The sequence below is a fragment of the Notamacropus eugenii genome, chromosome 3, assembly GCF_028372415.1.
Source record: "Notamacropus eugenii isolate mMacEug1 chromosome 3, mMacEug1.pri_v2, whole genome shotgun sequence".
NCBI lineage: Eukaryota > Metazoa > Chordata > Mammalia > Diprotodontia > Macropodidae > Notamacropus > Notamacropus eugenii.
In genome coordinates, this window is record NC_092874.1 from 135,129,887 (window position 1) to 135,152,784 (window position 22,898).

At 39.4% G+C, this 22,898-nt stretch overlaps 1 protein-coding gene across 2 annotated transcripts in view; it reads left to right on the forward strand.

The window, feature by feature from the left end:
* CTTNBP2 (cortactin binding protein 2) overlaps nucleotides 1–22,898 on the forward strand; it is a 191,432-nt gene that overhangs the window by 161,374 nt on the left and 7,160 nt on the right. Inside the window, exons 22-23 of one of the 2 annotated variants that reach the window (XM_072652952.1) lie at nucleotides 258–367; nucleotides 1,431–1,532. In XM_072652952.1, coding sequence (XP_072509053.1) covers nucleotides 258–367; nucleotides 1,431–1,532 — 212 coding nt within the window. The remainder of the gene's footprint in view (nucleotides 1–257; nucleotides 368–1,430; nucleotides 1,533–22,898) is intronic. The other variant, XM_072652951.1, reaches the window with a different exon arrangement.

A 22,898-nucleotide genomic window follows, 5' to 3' on the forward strand; every position in this document is an offset into this window, starting at 1 on the left:
AATGGTCTGGTATAGAGATATTTTCTCTGTCCAAGGGTGACATGATGACGGGGTGATATCAGCCCTATTGGATGGGTGTATAAACTGTGAGCCCACCTCCATGGTTATCTTTGGTCTAAGAGAGAAGGCCAAATGATCATCCTTTTATTAATAACCCTCTTATTAATAAAATGATTAAATTAGCCAGAAACTATGTCTCTCTAAACTTTTTAATAATCACAACATTTGACACATAAAAATTATCTTCTTCATCTTAGAATCTCAAGAAAGTATATAAGTTCCACATTCACCCATTGTTTCTGAGTACTAAGATTTTCTGTCTGCCAGCCTATCAAGAAAACATCTTTAAGCCTGGGAGGGAATGTAGGTAGGTGGAACTGAGATAAAATGACTTTGCTGGATGTAATGAGAGTTAAAAATCTTCCCCACCCATTATTAGGCTTCAGGTGGAGCTACTAAGGGAAGCTTGATTAGGGGAGGTTTGTTTTGTATGAAGGCCCACACCTTTTGTTGATTGCTAATGAGGCATTGAGTCCTGTCCTGTGGCTCTGAAAAGTGTGTATATTTGTAGATATACCTGTGCAGCAGGCCCTGCTGGGGTGCTCACTGATACACTGGGTTACACAAAAATAGCTATGTCCTTCTGATTGATACAATCTGTAGTGCAAGCCAGAGTTGCCCTTATTGGAAATGTTCTACAAGTTTAACCAAAGCAAAAGAATCTAATGGGGAGAAAAACTTGTGTGTAAATTCTGTTTAGTAGCCATATAGGTAAATGGAAGGAGTGATGGCTTCAAAGTCCCGAGGTTCATGTCCCAACTGTGATCTTTGCTAACCATGTGACTGTGGGCATGGTGTTTAGGGCTCCAGCTTCCTCATCTGTAAAATGGCTTCTGAGGTCCTTTCCATCTCTAAATCTATTGTCTTCCATTTAAATCAGAATCTTCCCATTGAGAATGCCATTTGTTAAGTCCCAGCATCAATACATTCCTTTAATTCACATTGAGCCTTAAAGTCATTAAAATACAGTTTTCATGGATCCAAATACACTTTATCTGTACATAAGAGTGCCAAGGGCATTAGGAGCTTAATAATAGTTAGCATTTACATGCATCTTCTATGTGCTGCTACTATACTAGAACCTTGATCTTCACAGGAACCTGGGAGGTAGGTGCTATTATTTTCCCAATTTTGCAGTTAAAGAAGCTGAAACGGAATTTAAAGGACTTGCCCGAGGTCACATTGCTAGTAAGTGTCTGAGGCTAGATTTGAACTCGGGTCTTCTTGACCCCAGATCCAGTCCTCTATCACCTGCACAACCTAGCTGGATCAGGTCAATTACCCTTCTTTTAACTGAGCTATTTTATAATGAGGCATGTACATTGTATTTACATAAGGGTATATTTTAACTGGTAGTTTATTTTTTCCAGATTGCAGATTCCAGGGATGATTTACGGATATTTGGTTGCTCACGAAATAACCCTGGATTTTCAGCAACCATCACTAACCCAAGCATGCCAGAGTCACAAAAGGTAAGGACCCCTTTCCCTTACCACCACCACCCCTCAGTAAGAAACCTTGGGAATGGTTTTAGAAGTTATCATTAGCTTTGAGTCACAATCTTGAAATGGGTGATATGTAGACATCTTAAACTCAGCATGTCCAAGACAGAACATGTTATTTTTTCCTTCTAAACCTTCTTCCCATCTTCTCCATTACTGTTGAAGCCAGCACCATATTGCAGTCACCCAGGTTTGCATCTGTTTTCCAAACCTTGTCTTTTCTATCTTCACAATATTTCCCATACACATCCTATTCTTCTTACTCACACAACCTTCCAGTAAGGCACTCATCATCTTTCTGGGCTGTTGCAATAGCCTCCTAAATTGGTCTCTCCCCACTTAGCTCCCAAAGCGATTTTCCTAAAGTGCAAATCTGACCATGTTAGTTCCCACCCCACCCACACACTCAACTTGAGCTGCTCTCTCTTACATCAGGCATTTCATATAAAGTCTTATGATATTTAAATTTGTTCACAATCTGGCCCATTCCTACTTTCCACTCTTTGTACAGTTTACTCCCCACCACAAACTCCCTGACTAGCTATGCCAGCCTGCTTACTGTTCCTTGCATACAGCATTCCATCTCTTGTCTTTGTTCTAGACTGTCCCCCTTGCCTGGAATTTTCTCCTTCCTACCTGTTCCTCTTTGGGTGCTTGGCTTTCTTCAAAATTCAGCTCAAGTTCTGCTTTCTATATGAGTTTTTTCTAAGTCCTCCCCACCCCCAGCCTTTAGTTATGAGACTACATTCCATTTGGGGCCATGTCCTGTCATCCCAATCTATATCTTGCTGCTGGAGGAGATGACTTTGCACAACCCTCCTGTACTTAAATCCAATTCCCTTGCAAGTCATGGCATCACCTTCCTTATGTCATGGTCTTCTTTGAGAACAACAACAGCATTCCATTTACTCTAGAGATTTACTGGCTAATTACATGTTGTGTCCTTTGTTAGAAAATGAGCTCATTGAGGGCAGGAACTGTTTTTCCCTTACTTTACTGGGATACCTGACACACAAGAAGCGTATAATTCATGCTTGTTGATTGTATGACAAAAAAACAACCAACTCTTTGGAAGCTTTAGTCAGGAGGTTGGCACAACACCATCCCATGGGAGACCAACTTGTCAGGAAACATCATTGTTCTGTGACCACTCTTTGGATGATGGCTTGAGTCACACTTCACATAGAAAGCAGTAGGACATTTTTCATGTTTTCCTCTTGCACAGCAGTGGGAGTGTGGTATAGGGCATAAAGATCTGATGGCCTTGGAGCTCACCCTGCCTCTCTGACACGTCCAGGCTTGAGTGATCCTAGACAAGTAACTTAACCTCAAGCTGCACTGGTGGAGGGCATTGCCTCTCCTGGAAGTTCTCTATTCCAAGGAAATCACAGGTCTTGTGATTTATTATCATTAATTATATATATAATTTATTTTCCAAGCTTTTGACTTGATGATAACATATATTCTTAGTATCTCATGGAAAGGTTGTCATGATAGTTTTAGAACCTATGAATCGGTAACATTAGTCTTAAATAAAGACTGTGCAGAGAGAACAAGTCATAGGGACTGCAGCTGTCATTCCATTGGTATAGGTTATTCCCAGAGGAAACAACTCCCTCTACCCATTCAGGCCAACACATTTACTAGTACTTTTAGTTTTAGAGAGTTGCTTAGAACACAAAAGGGTTAATGATATGCCTAGGTTATGGAACCTGTATATATCAGAGGCAGATCCCAGCTCTTCCTGACTCCAGGTCAATTTTCTATGCACTTTTTTGTTAGAAAGAATGATGACCCAATAATTCTGGGACATAAGTATAATTTTAATGTTAACAGATGACAGAGAGATCAGAACTAATCAACAGCAATTTTAATTCCACCTTCTCTCTGAGAGTCAGAAAAAATAGAATAAATATGACTAACAGTGGGAGCTACAAGTCGTGGAAAGAAATGAATTTATAGTTGGCATGCTTACTGAAATTGTGGATGACTTGGAACTCTAATTGAAAGCCATGACGTTGACTGACGGAATCAGGATACAAAAAGATGTGAACAGGCTACAGCACGAAGCAGATCTAATGAGAACAGACAATATGAATACACATAAAGATGTATGTGTCTCAAAATAATTAACTACATCCAAGATTATTATAATTAATATAATAGTATTGATTATTAATTAATAGTAATATAATAATATTAATTATTAATTGATAGTAATATAATAATTAACTGTATACAAGATAGAATAATAACAAAAATGATGCCTGAAGTTTATAGCCCCTTTAAGTTTGCAAAAACACTTCATATACATCACCTCATTTGATCTTCACAAGAACCCACTGAAGCATTTTTTACAGATGAGGAAACTGAGGCTGTCTGACAACTAGAAAAGTATCTAGTAAGATTCATAGCCAGATCTTCCTGTTTCTAAGTCTAGCATTGTATTCCTATCTATACTGCCTCCCCTGAGGGTGGGGGATAGGGAGGAGAACTGCATGAAAACGATTAAGAATTTCCGTTTAATTCAGAAAAACTTATTATGTGCCTAGAATGCCCAAGGTTGATTTTTGTTAGGCACTGGAAATACAAAGGCAAAAATGGAAGATTGGGGAGGTCTGGGCAGTCTTCAAAAGAAGAGATGGCTCCTAAATCTCTTCTTTTGAATAAAGATAAGGAGTCAGAGAGGCAGAGTTCAGAAGAAAGTGTATTCCAGGCCTGGAGGCAGTGGTAGTGGTTGTCCTGTGTTCTCAAAGAGGACCGAAAATGACATCACTGTGCTAGTCAAGTTACAGGGCATCTGACTGTGGCTGCTCAGACCAATATGAGCTCAGAATCCTCTCCCACAGGCAGGGCACAAATAGCCTATGTCAACATTTGGGGCAGATTCTCTAAATCTACACATCTCATGTTTCTTTTGAGTCACTTGGTTTCTGCTTTGCTCACAGAACACAGAACCTTCTCTGATGTGGGCACACCATGTTGAGTGGTCCTGTGCCAGTGTCCCCCATGTCACACAATCAATACTAAAGTCCTGAAAAGACTTTGAGAGTGTCCTTGGATCACTTCTTCTGACCCTCATGGGAGGGCTTTCCTGGTGTGAGTTCTCCATAGTCTTTTAGGTAAACATGTTTGACATTCGAACAATGTGGCCAACCCATCGGAATTGCATTCCCTGTGGTAGAGTTTGAATGCATGGCAGTTTAGTTCAAGAAAGAACTGCTTAAGTGAATGCTGGGAGGCAGGAGATAGATATAAAAGGTTACAGTGAACAAATTAAAGGAATGACAAAAGAAATACTATTCACAGCTATAGAAAGGGAAGAGTTCATGGCCAAACATGAGCTATAGATGGGGAGGAAAGGGAACAAACATTTAAATGCCTACTTATGTGTTAGGCACTTATGTGTTAGGCACTTATGTGCTGAGTACTTTACAGATATCTGTAAAATATATTTGACCCTCACAACAACCCTGGGAGGAAATTGGTGCTATTATTATCCCCATTTTAAAGTTGAGTAAATTAAGGCAAACTCAGGTTAGTTACTTGTCCAGGACCACACAACCAATGAGTATCTGAGGCTGGATTTGAACCTTCAGGTTTTCCTGACTCCAGGTCCAATGCTGTCTCCACTGACATGAGGAAATACACATTTGAGCCTATCACAAATGTTTATGAGAAATTAAACTAGTTAAGTAAAGCAAAGTAAAGGTATGTGCTTAGGAATGGGCACCAATTACACCCAGCTGAAAGGGAAAGGAATAGATTAGTTCAGATGTGTTTGGCCATCATCCTTTACAGCTAGAGTCTAAGGCCAAATTTGACCTCAGGTCTTCTTGACTCCAGGCACAGTGCTCTTTGCAGTCAGTGACAGAGCTAACAGAGATGACTGTAGAGAAAATAGACAATTTTAACTATATGATATTAAAACATTTTAACATAAACAAAAGAAATGCAGCTAAAATTAGAAGGAAAACAGTCAACTATGAAAAAGTCTTTGTAGGAAGTTTAAAAATGGTTTTTTCTCTAGTAAATATTTCATATCTAAGATATATAAAAGGAGCTGATTCAAATATATTAGAACAAGGGCCATTCCCCACTAAACAATCAAAGGACATCTACAAGGAGTTCTCAAAGGAAGAAATCAAAACTATCAACTATATTTGTTAAATAGTCCAAATCACTAATAATTATAGAAATTCAAATTAAAACAACTCTGAGGTCACCTCTCCCCATTAGATTGGCAAAGAAAAGGAAAGTGACAATTGTTTGAGAGGATGTAGGACAAGCACCCTAATTAATGCCTTGTTAATGGAATTATGACTTGATTCAGCCATTCTGGAAAGCAATTTGGAACTCTTTCCCCACCCCAGTATCTTTAAACTGTGCATATTCATCCATTAATAGCACTATTAGACCTAGATCCTGGAGAAATCTGAGAAAAAAGAAAAGGACTCATATACATGTAAAAAATATTTATAGCAGCTTACCTGGGAAGCTTGTATGCACTGATGATGCAAAGTGTTGTGGGCAGAACCAGTAAAACAATTTATCTAATTGCAAAGTGCTATGAATTCAAAGGAAGGAGAGAGAGCTTTGGTTTATGTTTGTGTGTTTTTGTTTTGGATAATTACTGTTTCTGATGTTTTAGGGATGCATTTAATGGAGCTTTAAAAAAGTCAAATGGGCTTATGGATTGAGTAATAGACTTTGGATAGGGAAGTGAGGTAGCCATCATCACTGTGTGCTCAGCTGCTTCTTTTTTGGAATGTACTCTCCTGCTTCTTAGAATTAGGTAAGATTAAAGATAATGGTAACAACAGCAACCAGAAAACCACACTTACGAGTGAGATCATTGTTTTCCTTTTACATTCATGAAATATCTCATTTTATTCTCATTCTTTGCCTTTTTTTCCTCTAATTCCTTATCTTATTTCTTAGTCATTTTTGTTCTTCCTTCAAGCTTGGTATTAATTCTGATCTTTGTTCTAACACATTGATGGTCTGACTGTAAGTGGACAGTTTATTCAGAAATGTCTCCCACATCAGTAATAATCTGTTTCCTCTTGATTAAAATATATCGATTTCACGTTTAGTTATTTATTTAGTCTTGCCATGTCCAACCAATTCTGAACCTTTTCTAGATGTATTCATGATATACAAGGCTTCTGTGTACAAGCCTTTAAGCCCTCTTGTTTATTACTTCTGAACCATATTTTCTGACACATTTTTCAGCATCCTCTCACATACCTGCCCACAATTTTACACTGAAATCACTAAATAGCAAAGAATATGTTAACATGCACTAATAATGGAGGCTTGAATGGAAAGCAGGCAAAGGAAGAATTTAAGTAGAATTAACCTCAGGTATTTTCTACAACTGAGGTGCTGGGAAGCTTTTGGATTTAGTTACTGAAAGGTTAGATGTGATTTCTTATAGAAACTATGGATGAACATGACACAAAACCTCTCGTGGGGGCATAGCCTTGGGAGTCATTCAGCATACTTAGATTGCACACTGTGTTTTGCTAATTTCAGCTTACATCTTGTTCTATATTTTTTTACATCCCCATAGGTCACACAAAGAACAGTATGGAAGGGCAGAATTGACTGTGAACTTGTCATTGGGAGAATAATTATTTATTAATGCTCATCTGCTCCCATAATATCACCATGACTCCAAAGCACCATGCTTTCTCACTCTCTCATTAGGCTTAAGTCCCAGTACGATACAACTGAAATGATTTTAGTAAGTTATTTTTAGTATCAAAGTGTGAAGAGGTTTTTTTTCTGTTGTTTTTTTAAATGTAGACTTCTTTTTCCTTCTTTAAATGCTATTTGGTGAATAGGAATGTGATATTCCATTTGCGGTATGCAAAATTTTGAGTAAGGACATGATAAAAGTAAAGTAATTGGGACAAGTTGATTCCAGAGAATATGAAAATTTCAGTCTCCAGCCAGCATTTGGAATAGAATTAAAGCCGCAATGTTTACGTTGTGAAACTCCATCTAACAAAGGCTGTTAGCGCTTGCTACCTTTGTAGCATGGAAAAGATACCCTATGTGAGATGTCCACCTGGAGCAGTAGGAGTAACCTAAGTTCTAGTACTAACTATGCCCTCAACTTGCTATGGGACCAGAGGCAAGTTTCTTTGATCCTCTGTTTTCTTACCTGTAAATTAAGGCACTTAGACTTGGTGATTTCTCAAGTTCCTTTCAGTTCTGTGACTGTATGATCTAAATATAAGCAAAGTGGGAGCTTGAGATGGTAGTGTCTAAGCCTTAGATTTGAAGGCTACGGATTAGCCTGAGAAAGCTCTTTGTAGACCCTTGATTTGTGTACCTACTACAGTGCCCCACATGCAGGATTGATTGTGGCTGACTGTTTGACCTCATTTGACAATCTAAGGTAGACGTTCCATGTGCCACAAGTTCCTTTTGGGCTTTAGCATGGAATTCCTACAATAAGGTATTGCATAAATAGAATATTATTGAAAGTGGGCTAAAGCTGGTGAAGTTCAAGACAACTTACTTTGACTTCAAAGAAAATTTATAATAATGGCCTTTCATCTGCTGGCAATCAGTCCATCACTTTACCATTATAGTTATTTTAAGGGGGAAACTGAAAGAATGTAAACTTAGACAATAATTAATGAACAAATATCTTTTGTATTCCCCCCAAAAAAAATACAAATAGTTTTTTCCTAAAAAGATTATAACATGAGTTTTCCCCTATACCTTAATCCAGGCTTTGGAACACTTAATATCACCAGCCAGCAGGTGGCAAAGTGACACTCTTTTGTCATCGTGTGTGTGTGTGTGTGTGTGTGTGTGTGTGTGTGTGTGTGTGTGTGTGTGTGTGTGTGTGTGTGTGTGTGTGTGTAAGGGTACTAACTATTGCCCCTTTGTTTTCCTTTCTTCCAGAGAGTTGAGGTGACTCTGACTAAATCAGCTTCTTCTTGGTTGATTTTTTTCTTTTGTCCTTCCTCTTCAGGGATAAAAGACTTGATTTCATTGAAATTATTTTCTCTTCCTTTATGTTCTTGACTAGAACAAGATTATGGAACCCACTATTAGACTTCAGAAAGAGGAATTCAGTTTCCTTGTCCCCCCCAGCTTATAAATCTAGTTTTTTTAGGTCTGGAAGAGAACCTTAAAATTCAAATCAAAGGGGTTTTTTTTTGGGGGGGGGGCGGTGTTTGTGAGGATCACAGAATGTAGGATGGATTAAAGGGATATTGTCCTTTCTGCTTCTGCTCTCTAGCATCTTCTAGGTCAGTCTTCCAGTTTCCTCAGTAATTATAACACCTGGCTTACATTTCTTTTCTCAACCTCATCTTCTACCATCATCTTTTATAAGATCATCATTTACATTGATGTCCATTCCTGACCTCATAATTCTAAACCTCTTCAGCTCCAATGGCTCCTACCTACTTTTCACCTTAGTCATTCATAGACATAGCCAAACCTGAGAATTTATCACAGAATGCTTTGCGTTCAAGATAATCAAACTGAAATTTTCCTGCAATCACAGTTTCCACTATTCTATATTCTCATTCTTGGGATATCTGCTCTCTCTTTTCATAATAACCTTTTCTCCCTTCATCACTGTAGTCTTCAAATTTGTCAGTCCCTTTCCGAATTTCTTTGACTCTTTATCTAAACTGTCTGTACACTGTGGTCAGTATTTACAAAAATGTTCATATACTGCCGTCCTTGAATCTTTTATATCTTAACTTGATACCCTGCCCATTTTGACGGTTTCCATAGATTGCTTGGCACTAGCCTGCCTTTCTAGACTTATCACACATTATTACTTAGTGATTCTGGCCTATTTGATGTTCCTCCTACGTAGAATTCTATTTCCTATTTGTATTTCTTAGCACACATTACTGCTGAACTCACTCCCTCTTCACTTTTTCTTTTATACCATCTATAAGTTTTGGAGATTTCTGATTCCATAAATGTAAATGATTGACAATAATTATACAACTTTTAAGAAGTATATTAGGAAAGGAGAGAGGTGGATACAGCATTCTGGACAGAAAGCCTTCCTCAGAGTTAGGAAGCCTGTGTTCAAGTCCACGATAATGACCGTGTGACTCTGATCAAAGTCATTTACCCTTGCAGTGCCCCTAAGCGACTCTCTCAGACTATTAAGTGACGCAGCAGAATGTGAGCTCCTTGTTTTGCTTTTCTGTTTGTGTTCCTAGTGCTTCACGCAATGATTTCCCATAGTAAACACTTAAGATAAATGTTTTTTTCATTCATTCATTAGAAAGAACTTCCTCATTTAGAGTGTTTTCCACCAACATTTGTCCCTTCCCCCCCAAAAAATAGCAAAGCATCAAGAAAACACACTGGATTTAGAATCAAATAACCCAAGTTTATATCTCAGCTGTGCCACACATCTATGTGACCTTGAACTAGTTGCTGACTCTCTGGCCTTAGTTTCCTCATCTACAAAATGAAGAGGTTAGTCTAGGTCACTGGTGTCAAATAGAAACAGATACTTCATGAGGGCCACATATTGACTCAGAAAACCACAAATTACCATGAATTCTGTTGTATTATATTTTTATTTATTGCGTTAAACATCTCTCACTTACATTTTCATCTGGTTCCAACTGCACTTGGGAGTTTTACTGACCTCACGGTTGGAACCTCTGACCTAGAAGATCTCTAAGATTCCGCCTGGCTCTTAATATATGATCTTATGGTTCTGTAACATTTGAGTCTGAGGTCACAGTACTCTGAGGAATTTTAAGAAGCATTGTTATTTAACTCTCCTATTTGGGGGTTTTCTAGTGATACACTATCCCTGAAAGAATACCTCCAAATGTGTTTTACTTCTCAGTAATCAGTTCTTCTTCGTGTTGAATGGACAGTGCACCGGTCATATTCCGTACTTCTTTTCACTGCTGCTGTCCTGTCACTGACCTGGGCCCAGTCTATTCCCGCTGTCATCAGTCAGGAAACATTTCCTCACACCTACAGTGTGTATAGCCCAGGGGATACAGAAGGCATAATGAAAAGGAAACCGTCCCTATCTTCAAGGAGCTTATTTCCCTTGGGGGAAACAACGTGTATACATTTAAGTGTAGGTACAAATATACAAAGTAAATATGAGATCATTTTTGCAGGGCATGGGAAAACAGAAGCTGGGCCATCAAGAAAGGCTTCATGTAGACAGTGTTATCTGACCTGAGCACTGAGTAGCAATGGAACTAGGGATTCTACAAAACAGAGGTGAAAGGAGAATGTATTCCAGGCACAGGGATGATAGCCTTTTACCTATCATTTATCTTCAGACCTTATGAATCTGACTCAGGAACACAGACACATATATAGCTTTGGAACCACTCATTTGACAAAAAAGGGATGGCCAGTGGACAGCCTGAATGCTACATTATACCTATGAAATGCAAAAAGCTCATAACCTTTTAGGTGGACATTCTGTGGAGGATTTGTTGGAGATCGTGGACACAGATTACCTAGAATGGGAAGGAATGGATGGGTTGTTGAAACATGCTGCAGGACAGGGAATACCTACATTGAAGACATCATGGATTTATTGAAGGAGAGGGGTTTTTGTATACTTTCTCTCATACAAACAGTTTCTGCCCTGAGGAATAATATGTACAGACTGCACAGAACACTTATTTTCTATTCTTTGATACATTTCCTTGTCATCATCCATACCAATTTCCTGAGGACATATGCAGATAATGGCAGGATTCTTTACCCAAGACTCACCATGCTTCCTTCCTGCTGTTCCCAGTGATGAATACCCACCTCAACCTGTCATTTTGCAGCCCATCATATTTCAAAGTGTTTTATAATCATTTTTATTTGCTGCTTTTCCCAATAGAATTGCAAGTTGGGGTGATACTGCTAAGTCCAAGAGGCTAGTTCCATTTTAAGAAGATGTAATTTCTTATGGGAATTCAAGCATGGAGGGAATTTCATTGGTCTCTGTTTCTGTACCATCTGTTTCTCAATGCCTTAGCAGATGGGCCACTCCCTTCACTTTATTAGTCACTGTGTCCAGATAGTCATAAGACACATAATAATTACCTCCTTTCATATATTTTCATTGCTCTAACTCCTCCCTCATAATGTCTGCAGGCAAAATAAAATTCTACAACGCATCAATTCCCTTTTTTTCATTCAGCTAGTCTCATTTTGTACAGATATTTGAGAAACATTGAGAAGGATCTGTAAGTCATGTTTTGTGCTGTTTGGTGAGTTATAGTGGAATGAAATAATGAATACCACCCTTTAAAAAAAAAAAAGCTTCAATGAAATGAGAATCTGGCATTTTATATTACGTAGTTCTTGCCTTTATGTTTATAAGTATCTTTCTTGTGGCCATATAAAGCTAGTGGTTAAACACTTCATTTTCCGCATCGTTCCATCCCCATTATCAGTTTCCATATCACAGGGCATCCCTGACACACTCTGGTAGACTTTGCTCTAAGTTAGCAGAAGTGTGTTGAAGCAATGTATCATCACAGAAAGAACAGTGGATTTGCAACTTGGGCCAATGCTGCTGCTGCTGTTACCTACCGCTGTTTGCCTTCAGGCAAGTCATTTTACCTTTTTGGCCTTGGTTTCTTTATCTGATAAAATGGAAGGGTGAGACTAGATTATCTCTCAGGTCCCCTGGAGATCTAAATCTATGATTTTATTTTCATATGAATTTAGAAACCCAGGGTATAACTCTATTTCTCCTAATTGGTGGTTGGGCTTCAGTTTGTTTTTTCCTGGTGCCTTTTGTCTTAAGCACTTCAGATAAAACTGTCTTTTACACTGGTTCCTAATTTAAGAAAAGGTAAGAGGTTATGAGATATTTAACATCATCATTTATAAATTATTCTACCAATAACCCATTATGGTTTTCATTGATTTGCAAGTTCCCTCCAGTGATGCAAATAGCAATCCATCCTCCTTGACTCCTGTCTGTATTCCTGGAAAAGTTCATTAGTGGGGATCATGCCAGAAGCATTCTTCCCAAAATCTTGGAAGTGCCCAAGAAGCACTCTGGTTGTATACTTTGTCATCCTTTGCTCTTGTCATGTGAACGGCCTGTCCTGTTTTCCCATCATACCTTTGTAGGATGACATCTTTTACTTCTGTTCTGAGTTACTTATCATTTACGTGTTGAAACCTACCATGAACCTCTCTGTGTGTACTCATTTTTAGTTTTTCACGAAGAGTAATACTGTTCCTTTGCCATGTTTCTCTGCTAAGTAGTAACACTGATAAAATGTTAGTAGTGCAAAGATGGAGTTTTACTTTCATAGAAAGCTTGAGGTTAGTAAAAACTATGTGATTTCCTGAAAACAATCCAACCCACTTTGCCCATCATTTTCAACTCTGGGCCCACTTTATTCTCTATCTGTACTATCTCTCCACCTATACATATTTGGATGGACTCTGGCCTTCTAAATACGTGTTGAAATTTGGGCAATAGGTATCCTTTATCCATTTGGCCTTTCCTTTTGGGATGGATAGGTTGAATTCCTTGGAATGCTTATAGATTTCTTCCAAATTATCTTTAGTGTCTTGAGGTTTGATGTAACCAACACATTGTCATTTATAAACAAGCATCTGGAGGATCTCCAGGAAATCCCTCCTTGACTTAGAATCTACGCTGGATTTCCTCCATCACACTGACACATAACTGGCACACATATATTTCCCTATTTTATCACTTTCTTGGAATCAGAGGATTATTGAACAAGATAATTTCTGTTGTCATATCTTCAAAGAAATTCTGAATTCTCTTGATCTTTAGATGGGAGATGCCTTGAATTACATTACATCCATTACAGATGACTCTGTAAGATTTTATTTTGTTCTACCAAATCAAGGTAGGGTTTTGTTTGTTTCTTTTTTTGTAATCAAGGATCTTACATTCTCTGCCTTTTCCCATTAATTGTGAAGTGGTAAATTTGAATATTTCTTGCAAGTGCTTTCTTGTTCCCTACTAACACCCTCATCAAAGTTGCCCTAAATGTGTATATAATTGTCACAAAAAGTTTGAATAGGTCAAAGAATAAGTATATAGGTTGGTAGTTACTGATGTCCTGTGAATCAGTTTTTTTTAATGAGATTCAAGGTTTTTTATATACCTTCAGTATCTTATCCTCCTTCCTATAACTTTTATGCCATTCAACATCCTTCCAAGTGTATCATCTCAAACATGGTTCTCCATGTAGGAAAACAATTTAACCTTGAATTATTTTTAAAGTTATTGAAAATCAAAAATTAGAAATGGACAACAGAAATTATAACAGTAATGCTAATAATTTCATCCTGAAGTTAAACTAATGTAAATTAACACAACAAGGTCACCAAAAGAGCCCAGACAGTGCCTTAGTAAACTTGCCCAACAGAAAGAGATGACTGCCAAAAGCAAAGATACGTAAAAATATAAACTCCTCTGTAATCTTATAAAGGATGATGGATGGTTCTTAGTAGTACTGACTCATAAAGTATACAGAAGCAACGGAGGGTAAAACAAGTTTGAAGAAAGCTTGGCACAATGTCCAGCTAAGCAAAGCCATCCCAAGGGCAATCAAAAAGGAAAACAGAAAGAGCACAGCCAATACCAGAAAAATGGAAGAGATTTACAAAAATCATTTTAACAAACTTTTCTCCATGAATGGTGGAGCAACGACACTTTCATTCTAATACCACAGTCTCATGGATACCTAAAGAGAATTGACATTAAAAAAGAAAACAACAAGCGAAAAACAGACAAATTAGACCAAGTATATTATGACTATCATCAGTAAATTTATCCCAGAATTCATCTAACTTTATTAGCACATATGTCTCCATCTTGTCCATTTGGATAGCATGAAATGTTTTACCAAATGCTTTACTGAAATCTAGGCAGGCCTAAAGGGGGGAAGGGACCTCAGAGGTCATGTAGGCCAATGCTCTGGTTATGCAAATGAGGAAACTGAAGCCCAGAAAGGTTATAGTTTACCCAGGGTCATATGGGTAGTACATGAGTGCAGAAATTGGAACCCAGTTCTCCTGACTCCAAAACCATTGTTCATTTGGTTGCCCTGTTGCACTAAGCCACATTTTAAAAAAAGACTATCTAAGAACTCAAATGTCTAGGGATATCCCTGAGAGGCTAGGGTGTATTTTTCCATAGAAGCCCTGTTTTGTTTACCCTACTAACTGCCAATGATTTTTAAACTCATTCCATTGAACTGTGTTATCTTTTACAATAGGATCTTAGTTCAAAGATACAGAAAGAACAGAAATACTAGCATTCCCTACTTCTAATAGCCACTGGCACAACATCCACAATATAGCCTATACTACCTCACTCTCTGGGAGAGTGAGGCCAGAGTACTCACCACTTGTAAGGACTTGTCTGTACCAGCATTGGGCCTTTTGTACTTGTAGGGACCTCTTGGAACAATTCTGCACTTGGGCAAAGTCTGCACCGGTTGTCTGATTGGACTTAAAGATTAACCCTTAATGGCTGATGTTACTTTGGAGCGGTTTTGTTTTTCAGTCCACTAGAGCAAAATAGCCATTTTCTGGTCACTTTGTTTTTGGCTGTAAATATACAGCTGGATTTGTTTGTTGTTATTCCCAGTGTTCATCGTCCTCAGTTCTTTTAGATAGGTTTTTGGCATGCTTTTTCATTTGTTGATTCATTGAACGTTTATATACTGCTGTTTGCTATATTACTGAATACTCTATGGTTTGCACAGTGGATGGAGTGGCAGGCCTGGTGTCAGGAAGACTTGAGTTCAAATCTGGCCTCAGGTACTTACTAGGTGTGTGACCCTGGGCAAGTCACTTAACCCTATTTGCCTCCTTTCCTCATCTGTAAAAATGAGCTGGAAAAGGAAATGGCAAACCATTCCAGTGTCTTTTTCAAGAAAACCCCAAATCCAGTCACCAAAGTCAAATGCAACTAAACAGTAACAGCAGGAAGTGTAGACATTATATTACATTGCCCAAATGAACAGCCATTTAGTGGACCTTTCTCCCTTGTCATCCACTACGTATCATCCTATTCTTCCACTACCCAACCTTCTGACAGGTCAGGATTCCCTTCTGCCTCTTAAGATTCTCTTTCTTCTTTGTGTTTACCTTGAAGTTTTTCTATTTTTTTCAAGAAACATTTCATTCTCTTTGGTAAAGTGGTAATGTTCTCCTTTACCTTTCTTTTTTCTCTTGTATGACCTTGTTCATGCACAGCAGTTACTTGGCAATAGCTGAAAGGCAAACATCCAATCATATGCTAAAGGTGACCATAGAGGTCCCCCAGACCAGCCCCTTCCTTTTACAAATGTCATCCTATGCTCAGAACAAGTCTAGTCTCAATGGGGGCTCAAGTTCTCTGGTGTTTCTTTGTGTTAGCTCTTGTTTCCAGACTCTCAGACCAGACACTGCCTCTTGGGGAATCGAAGTGAGACTTTATTTGCAGTAATCTGTACACCTTTTCTTGCTCAGGGCAGCTAGTTTGATCAGCTGTTTTGGGTTAGCAATTAACACTTTCCTAACAAAGTCTCAAGAGAAACAGAAGCTGGCCACAGCTGATGTCTTTGTGCATGCACCTTATTAACTGAGAGGTATTGATCTAGAGCTGCAAAGGGTCTCAGGGAGAGACATAGTACAACTCCTCCCTTTTTTTAAAGATAAGAAAACTGAGGCCCTAGGAAATCACATGACTTGCCCAAGGTCACACAAGTAGGGAGAGAGGCAGGATTTGAATCTAGGTGCTCTGCATCTTTTCCCCCCACCTCCAGCTGAATCTGATAGCCATTCCCTAGATACCTTCTTCTACCCCTTTCTACAGTCTCTAGCTTTCTAAAGTCCATCCACTTTTTCTGCTTCTTTTCTGTATTCCAGCATAGCCTACCCAATGTCCTTTGATTTATATTCCCTCAGTATTGGCAATCCCTTTACTATAACATTTACATTTAATTAGAGAAAGCCTGCACCCATCCTTCCAAGATCATTAAACACCAGAATTTTAACCAGATCATAAGACTTAGAGCTGGCAGGATCTTAGAGATCAAGTGTTGAAGACTGTCATCTTAGGGATGAGGAAACTGAGTGCCAAAGATGTTGACTAACATGCTCAGATCACCTAGGCAGAAGCAAAAGAGCTGGGGTTTACCTTCTTTTTAATCTCAGTTACCAAGTGTGAAATTAGTTATCCCAAGTTTTATTTGGGTAAAGGAATTCAGTGTCTTGTTGATTCCTCATTTATCTAACTACCTAATACACTTCTTTAATACTTCCATTATCTGTAATTTCTAGATGTTTTCTCCAGTGATGCAGATCACACTTCCTCTATAACTTAATTTAGTGCAACATTTATGCTTTACAAATGGGAAACTAGGGCAAGCTAAAGAAACTAGGAGTGGAAAGTAAATTCGCCTGCCATCTTAACTGCAGATCCAAGAGTTGCCAGCTACCCTTGGGTTAGATATTGTAAAAGGAGCTGAAAGGGGTGGGGAACCTGTGGCCTTGAGGCCACATATGGCCCTCAGGATTCTCAAGTGCAGCACTTTGAATCCAAACTTCACAGAACAAATTCCCTTAAGAAAAAGATTTGTTCTGTAAAACTTGGACTCAGTCAAAAGGCCACACCCAAGGACCTAGAAGGCCTCCAGGCTGCAGGTTCTCTAACCCTAGGTTAGGGTAGAAATGAAGACACTCCTTCTCCTTGACATTGACACATGGAAAGGAAGCCTCCTTCCTTTACCTGAAATTTCATGGATTCTAGGCAAAACTAGCCACCAAACTAGCTTAACCAATTGATTCTTGCCTCCTTCAAAGTGTTCTAACTTCACTGTTCTCACAGTACCAAAGAGCAATTTCCCTGTCTTTGCTCTTAGGCAAAGACATCCTGGGCTTTGCAAGACTTTCTAGATGACTTTAGGTTTTTTTATGTTCCCAATCTGTTGTCAAAAAGCCAGAGAAGTTCCTCCTCCACTCACACTTGTATTTCTGCAGCTGGCTCTTATCTGCCAAGAATGCACTTCCTTCATGGCCCCCATATGTAACTCCTGGCATCCAGAGGCAAGTTTTAGCTCTGTATGAAGGACCTGGACCACTTGGGATGGCAGAACTTCTCTCCCTCTCCTGAAGTCCCACAGTACCATCCATTCTAGGGCTTCATCCTTCTCCAACTCTTTGTATTAATTTGGTCTCTCTATCTGGATAATAAACTTCTGGATAATAAAAGTAGAAAAGCATTTGCCCCGTTTTTGATGTAGGGGCATTCTTTACAGTGCCTAGGACAGTACCGGACACCCTGTATTTTGGTTGACAAAACTGCCAACTGTTGTTTGCCTTTTTATTCTCTGTCAGGGAGACAGAAGGGGGTGCAAGTATTATCGTGTCCACCCTTAGATCTTTTCCCTTCCCTTCTGGACATGCCATATATTGTGTTAATTGATCTCTCCCTCTTGGCTATCCAGTAAGTCAGATCAGCCCTCAGGAGCTGATGTTCATGCCAGCTCATGTTTCCAATAGTGTAGGTTTGGGTAAGGTCAGAGCCCAACTTTTTCCAGAAGTTTGATGCAATCTGGTTATTTTCCTTGGCTGGTCTCATAATTGAAGGAAGAGCTGGGATGAGAAGTATTTAATGCCTTTCCTTTGGTGGAGGATACACAGCTTGAGGGATATAACTGCCTTTCCCCTTAGTTTGGAAGCTGTTATGCCTGCCTCTCACTGTTTAAGCAAAGTGAAACAATTCTTAGAAATAATCATTGCTATCATTTACATAGTGTTTTAAGTGATTTGTTCATGGTCACACAGCTGGTAGTTGTCTGAGGCAAGAAAAAAATACATAAGATGTACTTAATATTTATTTAATTGGAAAGTTATAGAAGCCACACATGAAGCTCAAGAACATTAGAAAAAAAACAAACATGTTGAGTTTATAAATCATTTTTTTAATGAACCTTATTACACCTTACCACTATGGAAAAGACTTCTCTAAAATATTTCTGATAGATTCAGAAATTTGCGGAATGTTTCTGGTGATGTGATGCCTACCTCCTTGATTTATAATCAGTTCTACTGGTTAGAAATTCATTCAGTAAACATTGTTTAAGCATTTGCTCTGGGCACCAGGTTGTGTTCATCCTTCATTTTCGAGGAAGACCATGCCATCAGAGAAATGATGATATGACTTGCACTTGACTTTGTTTTGAGTGAGTGAGGGCTGTGTAAAGTCATTTTCAGAGGCACTAGTTGCTGTAGGAAATCCAGAAAGACCCCCATGTAGGAGATCACACTCAAGCAAAGCTTTGAAGGCAACTAGAATTTCTACCAGGGGGTGGAATTTAAAAACAAAAAACAGAAACACCAGTGCATTTGTGTTCTGGGGCAACGGCCTGTAAAAGGCCTGGAGAAAGGAGAAAAAATGTCTGTACAAAAAAACAAGCAATTAGGCCAGTTTAGCTGGAATGCAGAGTATCAAGAGGATTAATGGGCAATAAGTGTGAAAAGGGAAGCTGCAGCCAGTTTCGAGGGCTTTCAGTGTTAAACACAGGATTGTTTATTTTATACTAAAGGCAATTGGGAGCTTCCTGAGTAGCTAAATTATGTAAGTAGAACTGTAGTTTAAGAATATCAGTTTGCCAGGTGTATAGAGCATGGAGGAGAAACTTGACGTAGAGAGACCCATTAAAAGGTTCCTGCAGGAGTCCAGGCAAGACATGATAGGGAGCTCGACTAAGAAAGTCATGGGAACCAAGATGACTGATGCAAGAAATGTTATGGAGATGGGTGTAGATGGGCACGCACTGAATGCGGAGCAGGTCCATTCTCTATGTATATGTGTGGTGGGTGGACCCAAGGATGCTGGGTATCTGGTTTGATATGGGGAGGGAAAAAGGCACAGGGAAGTGTGGAGAATGGTTTGGAGGCTGAGAAGCTGGGTGTTTGGTGGTACCCTCAGCAGAAAAAGGGAAGTTAGAAAGAGAGAAGAATTCAGGGAAAGATGAGCTCTATTTTACATATCAGTGGAGCCTCTGGTTTGAAATGTCCCTCAGGAGGGAGATTAGGGCTGGATATGTACACCGGAACAAACTCCAGCTTAATGTTCCCTTTAAAAGGATTTGCAGAGCTGGATATAATATTGTCTGTTACTATATTTTTATTTATTTTGTTAAATACTTTCCGGTTACATTTCAGTCTGGTTTGGGACACACTTGGGTATTGGGTGCCATGTTTGGCACTTCTGGATTGGAGAGTTAATTGGGAATGAGGCCTGGTGGCAGTGAGAACTGTGTTGGGGCTATATAACGTAAATGTGTAGCAGATCCAGCCAGCGTGATTCTGATTTCTTCCAGGACGATTCAGCAACATACCACTAAGAGTGGAAAAAGCAAATGGTGAGCGTCATTCAGGGTAAGGGTTTGGCAAGGCACGACTGAGTGATAAGACAAAATTACAAAGCGCTTTGAACACAGAGGACAGTGTATAATTGAAGCATGGAAGGGGAGAAGGAAACCAGAGCAGAGACTGGACATCATGGTGAGGATAGAAGTTTATTAAGCAGGAATAAGAAACAGAGAGATGACTAGATAGGAGGTTATAGTTAAAAGAATATTCTTCATCCTGGAAGTAGAATGCATATAGATCATGGTGAGAACAAAGTCTTAACTATCCTGTGTGTGTGGCTGAGGTGAAGGAATATGAAGTTGATGAACTGAAAGTCCAGAGTGCTTGAGGGGATATTAATGTGAAAACTGATGTCCTCCAATATTCAGGCAGGGGTTGGGATGGAGAGGAAGATTGTGATCCAGGTACTAACCCCCTTGTCACTACTCTCTGAACATCTGCACTCCACTAAAACTTGGACAAGAAGGAAAGATTGTTGAATGATAGCAGCTGAGGGTCTGGAAGTGGCCATAGAGGGAAAGGAGTGTGCCTTCTCCTCCTCTAGGACCAATCTGTGGATGTGGCACACACAAATATGCATACAGGACAGGATGAACGGAGAACTAATATTTTCTGTGGGAGTTGGGTCTGTATAAGTGAGAGGCAACGCAAGATGTTCAAGAAGAAATACCCTAGGATAAAGAGAGATTTCATAATTAAATGGAGCTTCCAGAAGACAGAAATGAAAGAGGGGAGCAAAGAGTCAAATGGAGCCTGGGAAGAGGCCTGGGTGACATGGTTATGGAAAGAGAGCGACAGGAAGGGAAGGGGGCGGTTTTCATTTAAATAGCCAGCTGTTCTGTATCACTTATGTATGTATGCATGTATGGCTCCAGCAGCCCTACTTACAGATGAGGTCTCCAGGTAGCTCGCTGACTCTGTGGTTTTAGGAAGTAAGTCACACAGCAAGATAGAGATGATCCTTGTGTGTAGCCAATGAGCTGTGCTACATTGGTTTCCACCCAAGTTGAAGGGTACTGGTGTATGGTCCTTAGCTTGGTGGGGGAACCTCCTGTGGTACATTTATAGGAAGATATTGTGTTGCCATGGCAGTATTCACAGAACCAAGGGCAACTATGAATGTGTTCGTGTAGTTCAGAATCGCAAAGTATAGTAGACTCTCCATATAGGCACTAGGCAGAAGAAAAACATTTATTCAGACACTGGAAAGCCAAGTCTGGCATAGTAACCAAGAAGTCAATACACATTAGCACTGCAGGAGATAATGCCATTCCCAAGTCTTCCCCTTCCCCCTCCCCCCCATCATTGCTCTCACCAACTTCCTCCCAATTCTGCTCCACTCATTCAACAAGCTCTTCCCACCTATGTGACTTAGGCTTCCATGTGATTTAAGCAGGTCATATGCCCTATTAATAAATGGGAAAGATCTTCCCATTTAAATTACCATTACAGATGTGAGCAAGAGTAACCAGGAAGAGCAGGCATGGATTGGTTGTGATCCATATCACTGGTGGGTTATTATAGGTTTAGATCTAGAAGAAATGATCTAATCCCCTCATTTTACAGATGAAGAAACTGAGGCCTCAGAGAGCTTAAATTTAAATCCAGCCTTAGATACTTACTAGCCAAGTGTGACTCTAACCAGATCACTTAACCTTGTTTGCTTCAGTTTCCTCATCTATAAAATGAATTGAAGAAATGACAAACCACTCCAGTATCTTTGCCAAGAAAATCCCGAATGAGATCACAAAGAGTCAGACACAACTGAAATGACTGAACAACAGTCATGTTCTACCTTCAGTGGTGCCCTCTGCAGACTAAAACATCTCCAATTACTCATATGGAATGCATTCTAAAACCTTTATCATTTTTATAGCCTTCTCAGCAAACTTCAACTTAATACAGACTTCAGATAGTTCCCAGAACTGAATACAATGCTCTGTCATGTGACCAGCAAAGCCTGTCCCTTCCCTTGACCTTGGCACATTTTAATCCCTGTTAGCCATATAGCTTTGGATAAGTCACATATGATAACAGTATCATTGGCTGTAACTAGGGATTATAAATATGCACCCTGCCTACTTCACAGGATAGCTATGAGGAAAAAAAATGAGAAAAAGTGTATAAAAATGCTTTGGAAACCTCTAAGTCACTGTACAAATGTATTAACACTAGCTCCTGAACTTTGAAACTCAATTGGCCAGAACTGGCAGGAGATTGAGAGTCATCATGCACTTTTGTATTACAACTGCTGCCCAGTTTTCACAACTTTATGCCTCCTAGAAGATAATAAGTCTGTCTTGGGTATTGTTTTGAAAGCTGTTTATTTGCATGGGGTGTGCTCCTTCCGGGCAAAGGGCCTGCTTTAAGCCAGAGTACTCCACAGTGAGTATGACTTTCCTCCTAGATTCACCATTTGAAGACGTCCTGCCCATCTCCTCCCCAGCCTTGCCCTGGAAAGGAACTCTTTAACATTCTAGTGAGCATTGGGCTTCACTCTAGAACTTGGAGCTCTACTTACTCTAGAACTCCCTTAGAGGAGTATGCAGATTAGACTGCTCCCTTGCCTTTATGGAGCAGACTTGCTAGAACTTCCACATAAATATGTTTTCCTTTTCTTTAGGAGAAATCACCCTGATTTTGGTCCAAGGTATTTTTTTTCTTTTTTTAATCAGATCATGATAGCTAACATTTATGGAGCAGTTTGAAATTTGCAATAAGATAGACATATATATCCATGTATACATATATAAAATCTCATTTGAGTCTCCCAATCACTTTGTGACATAGGTACTCTCCCCATTTTACAAATGAGGAAATCCAGTCAGAGAGATATTCTGAATTCCAAGTGCAGTGTCCTATCCACCACGCCACCTAGTGTTGGGAGAGACCTCAGAGGCCCTTTGGTTTAGCCACCTCATTTTACAGATG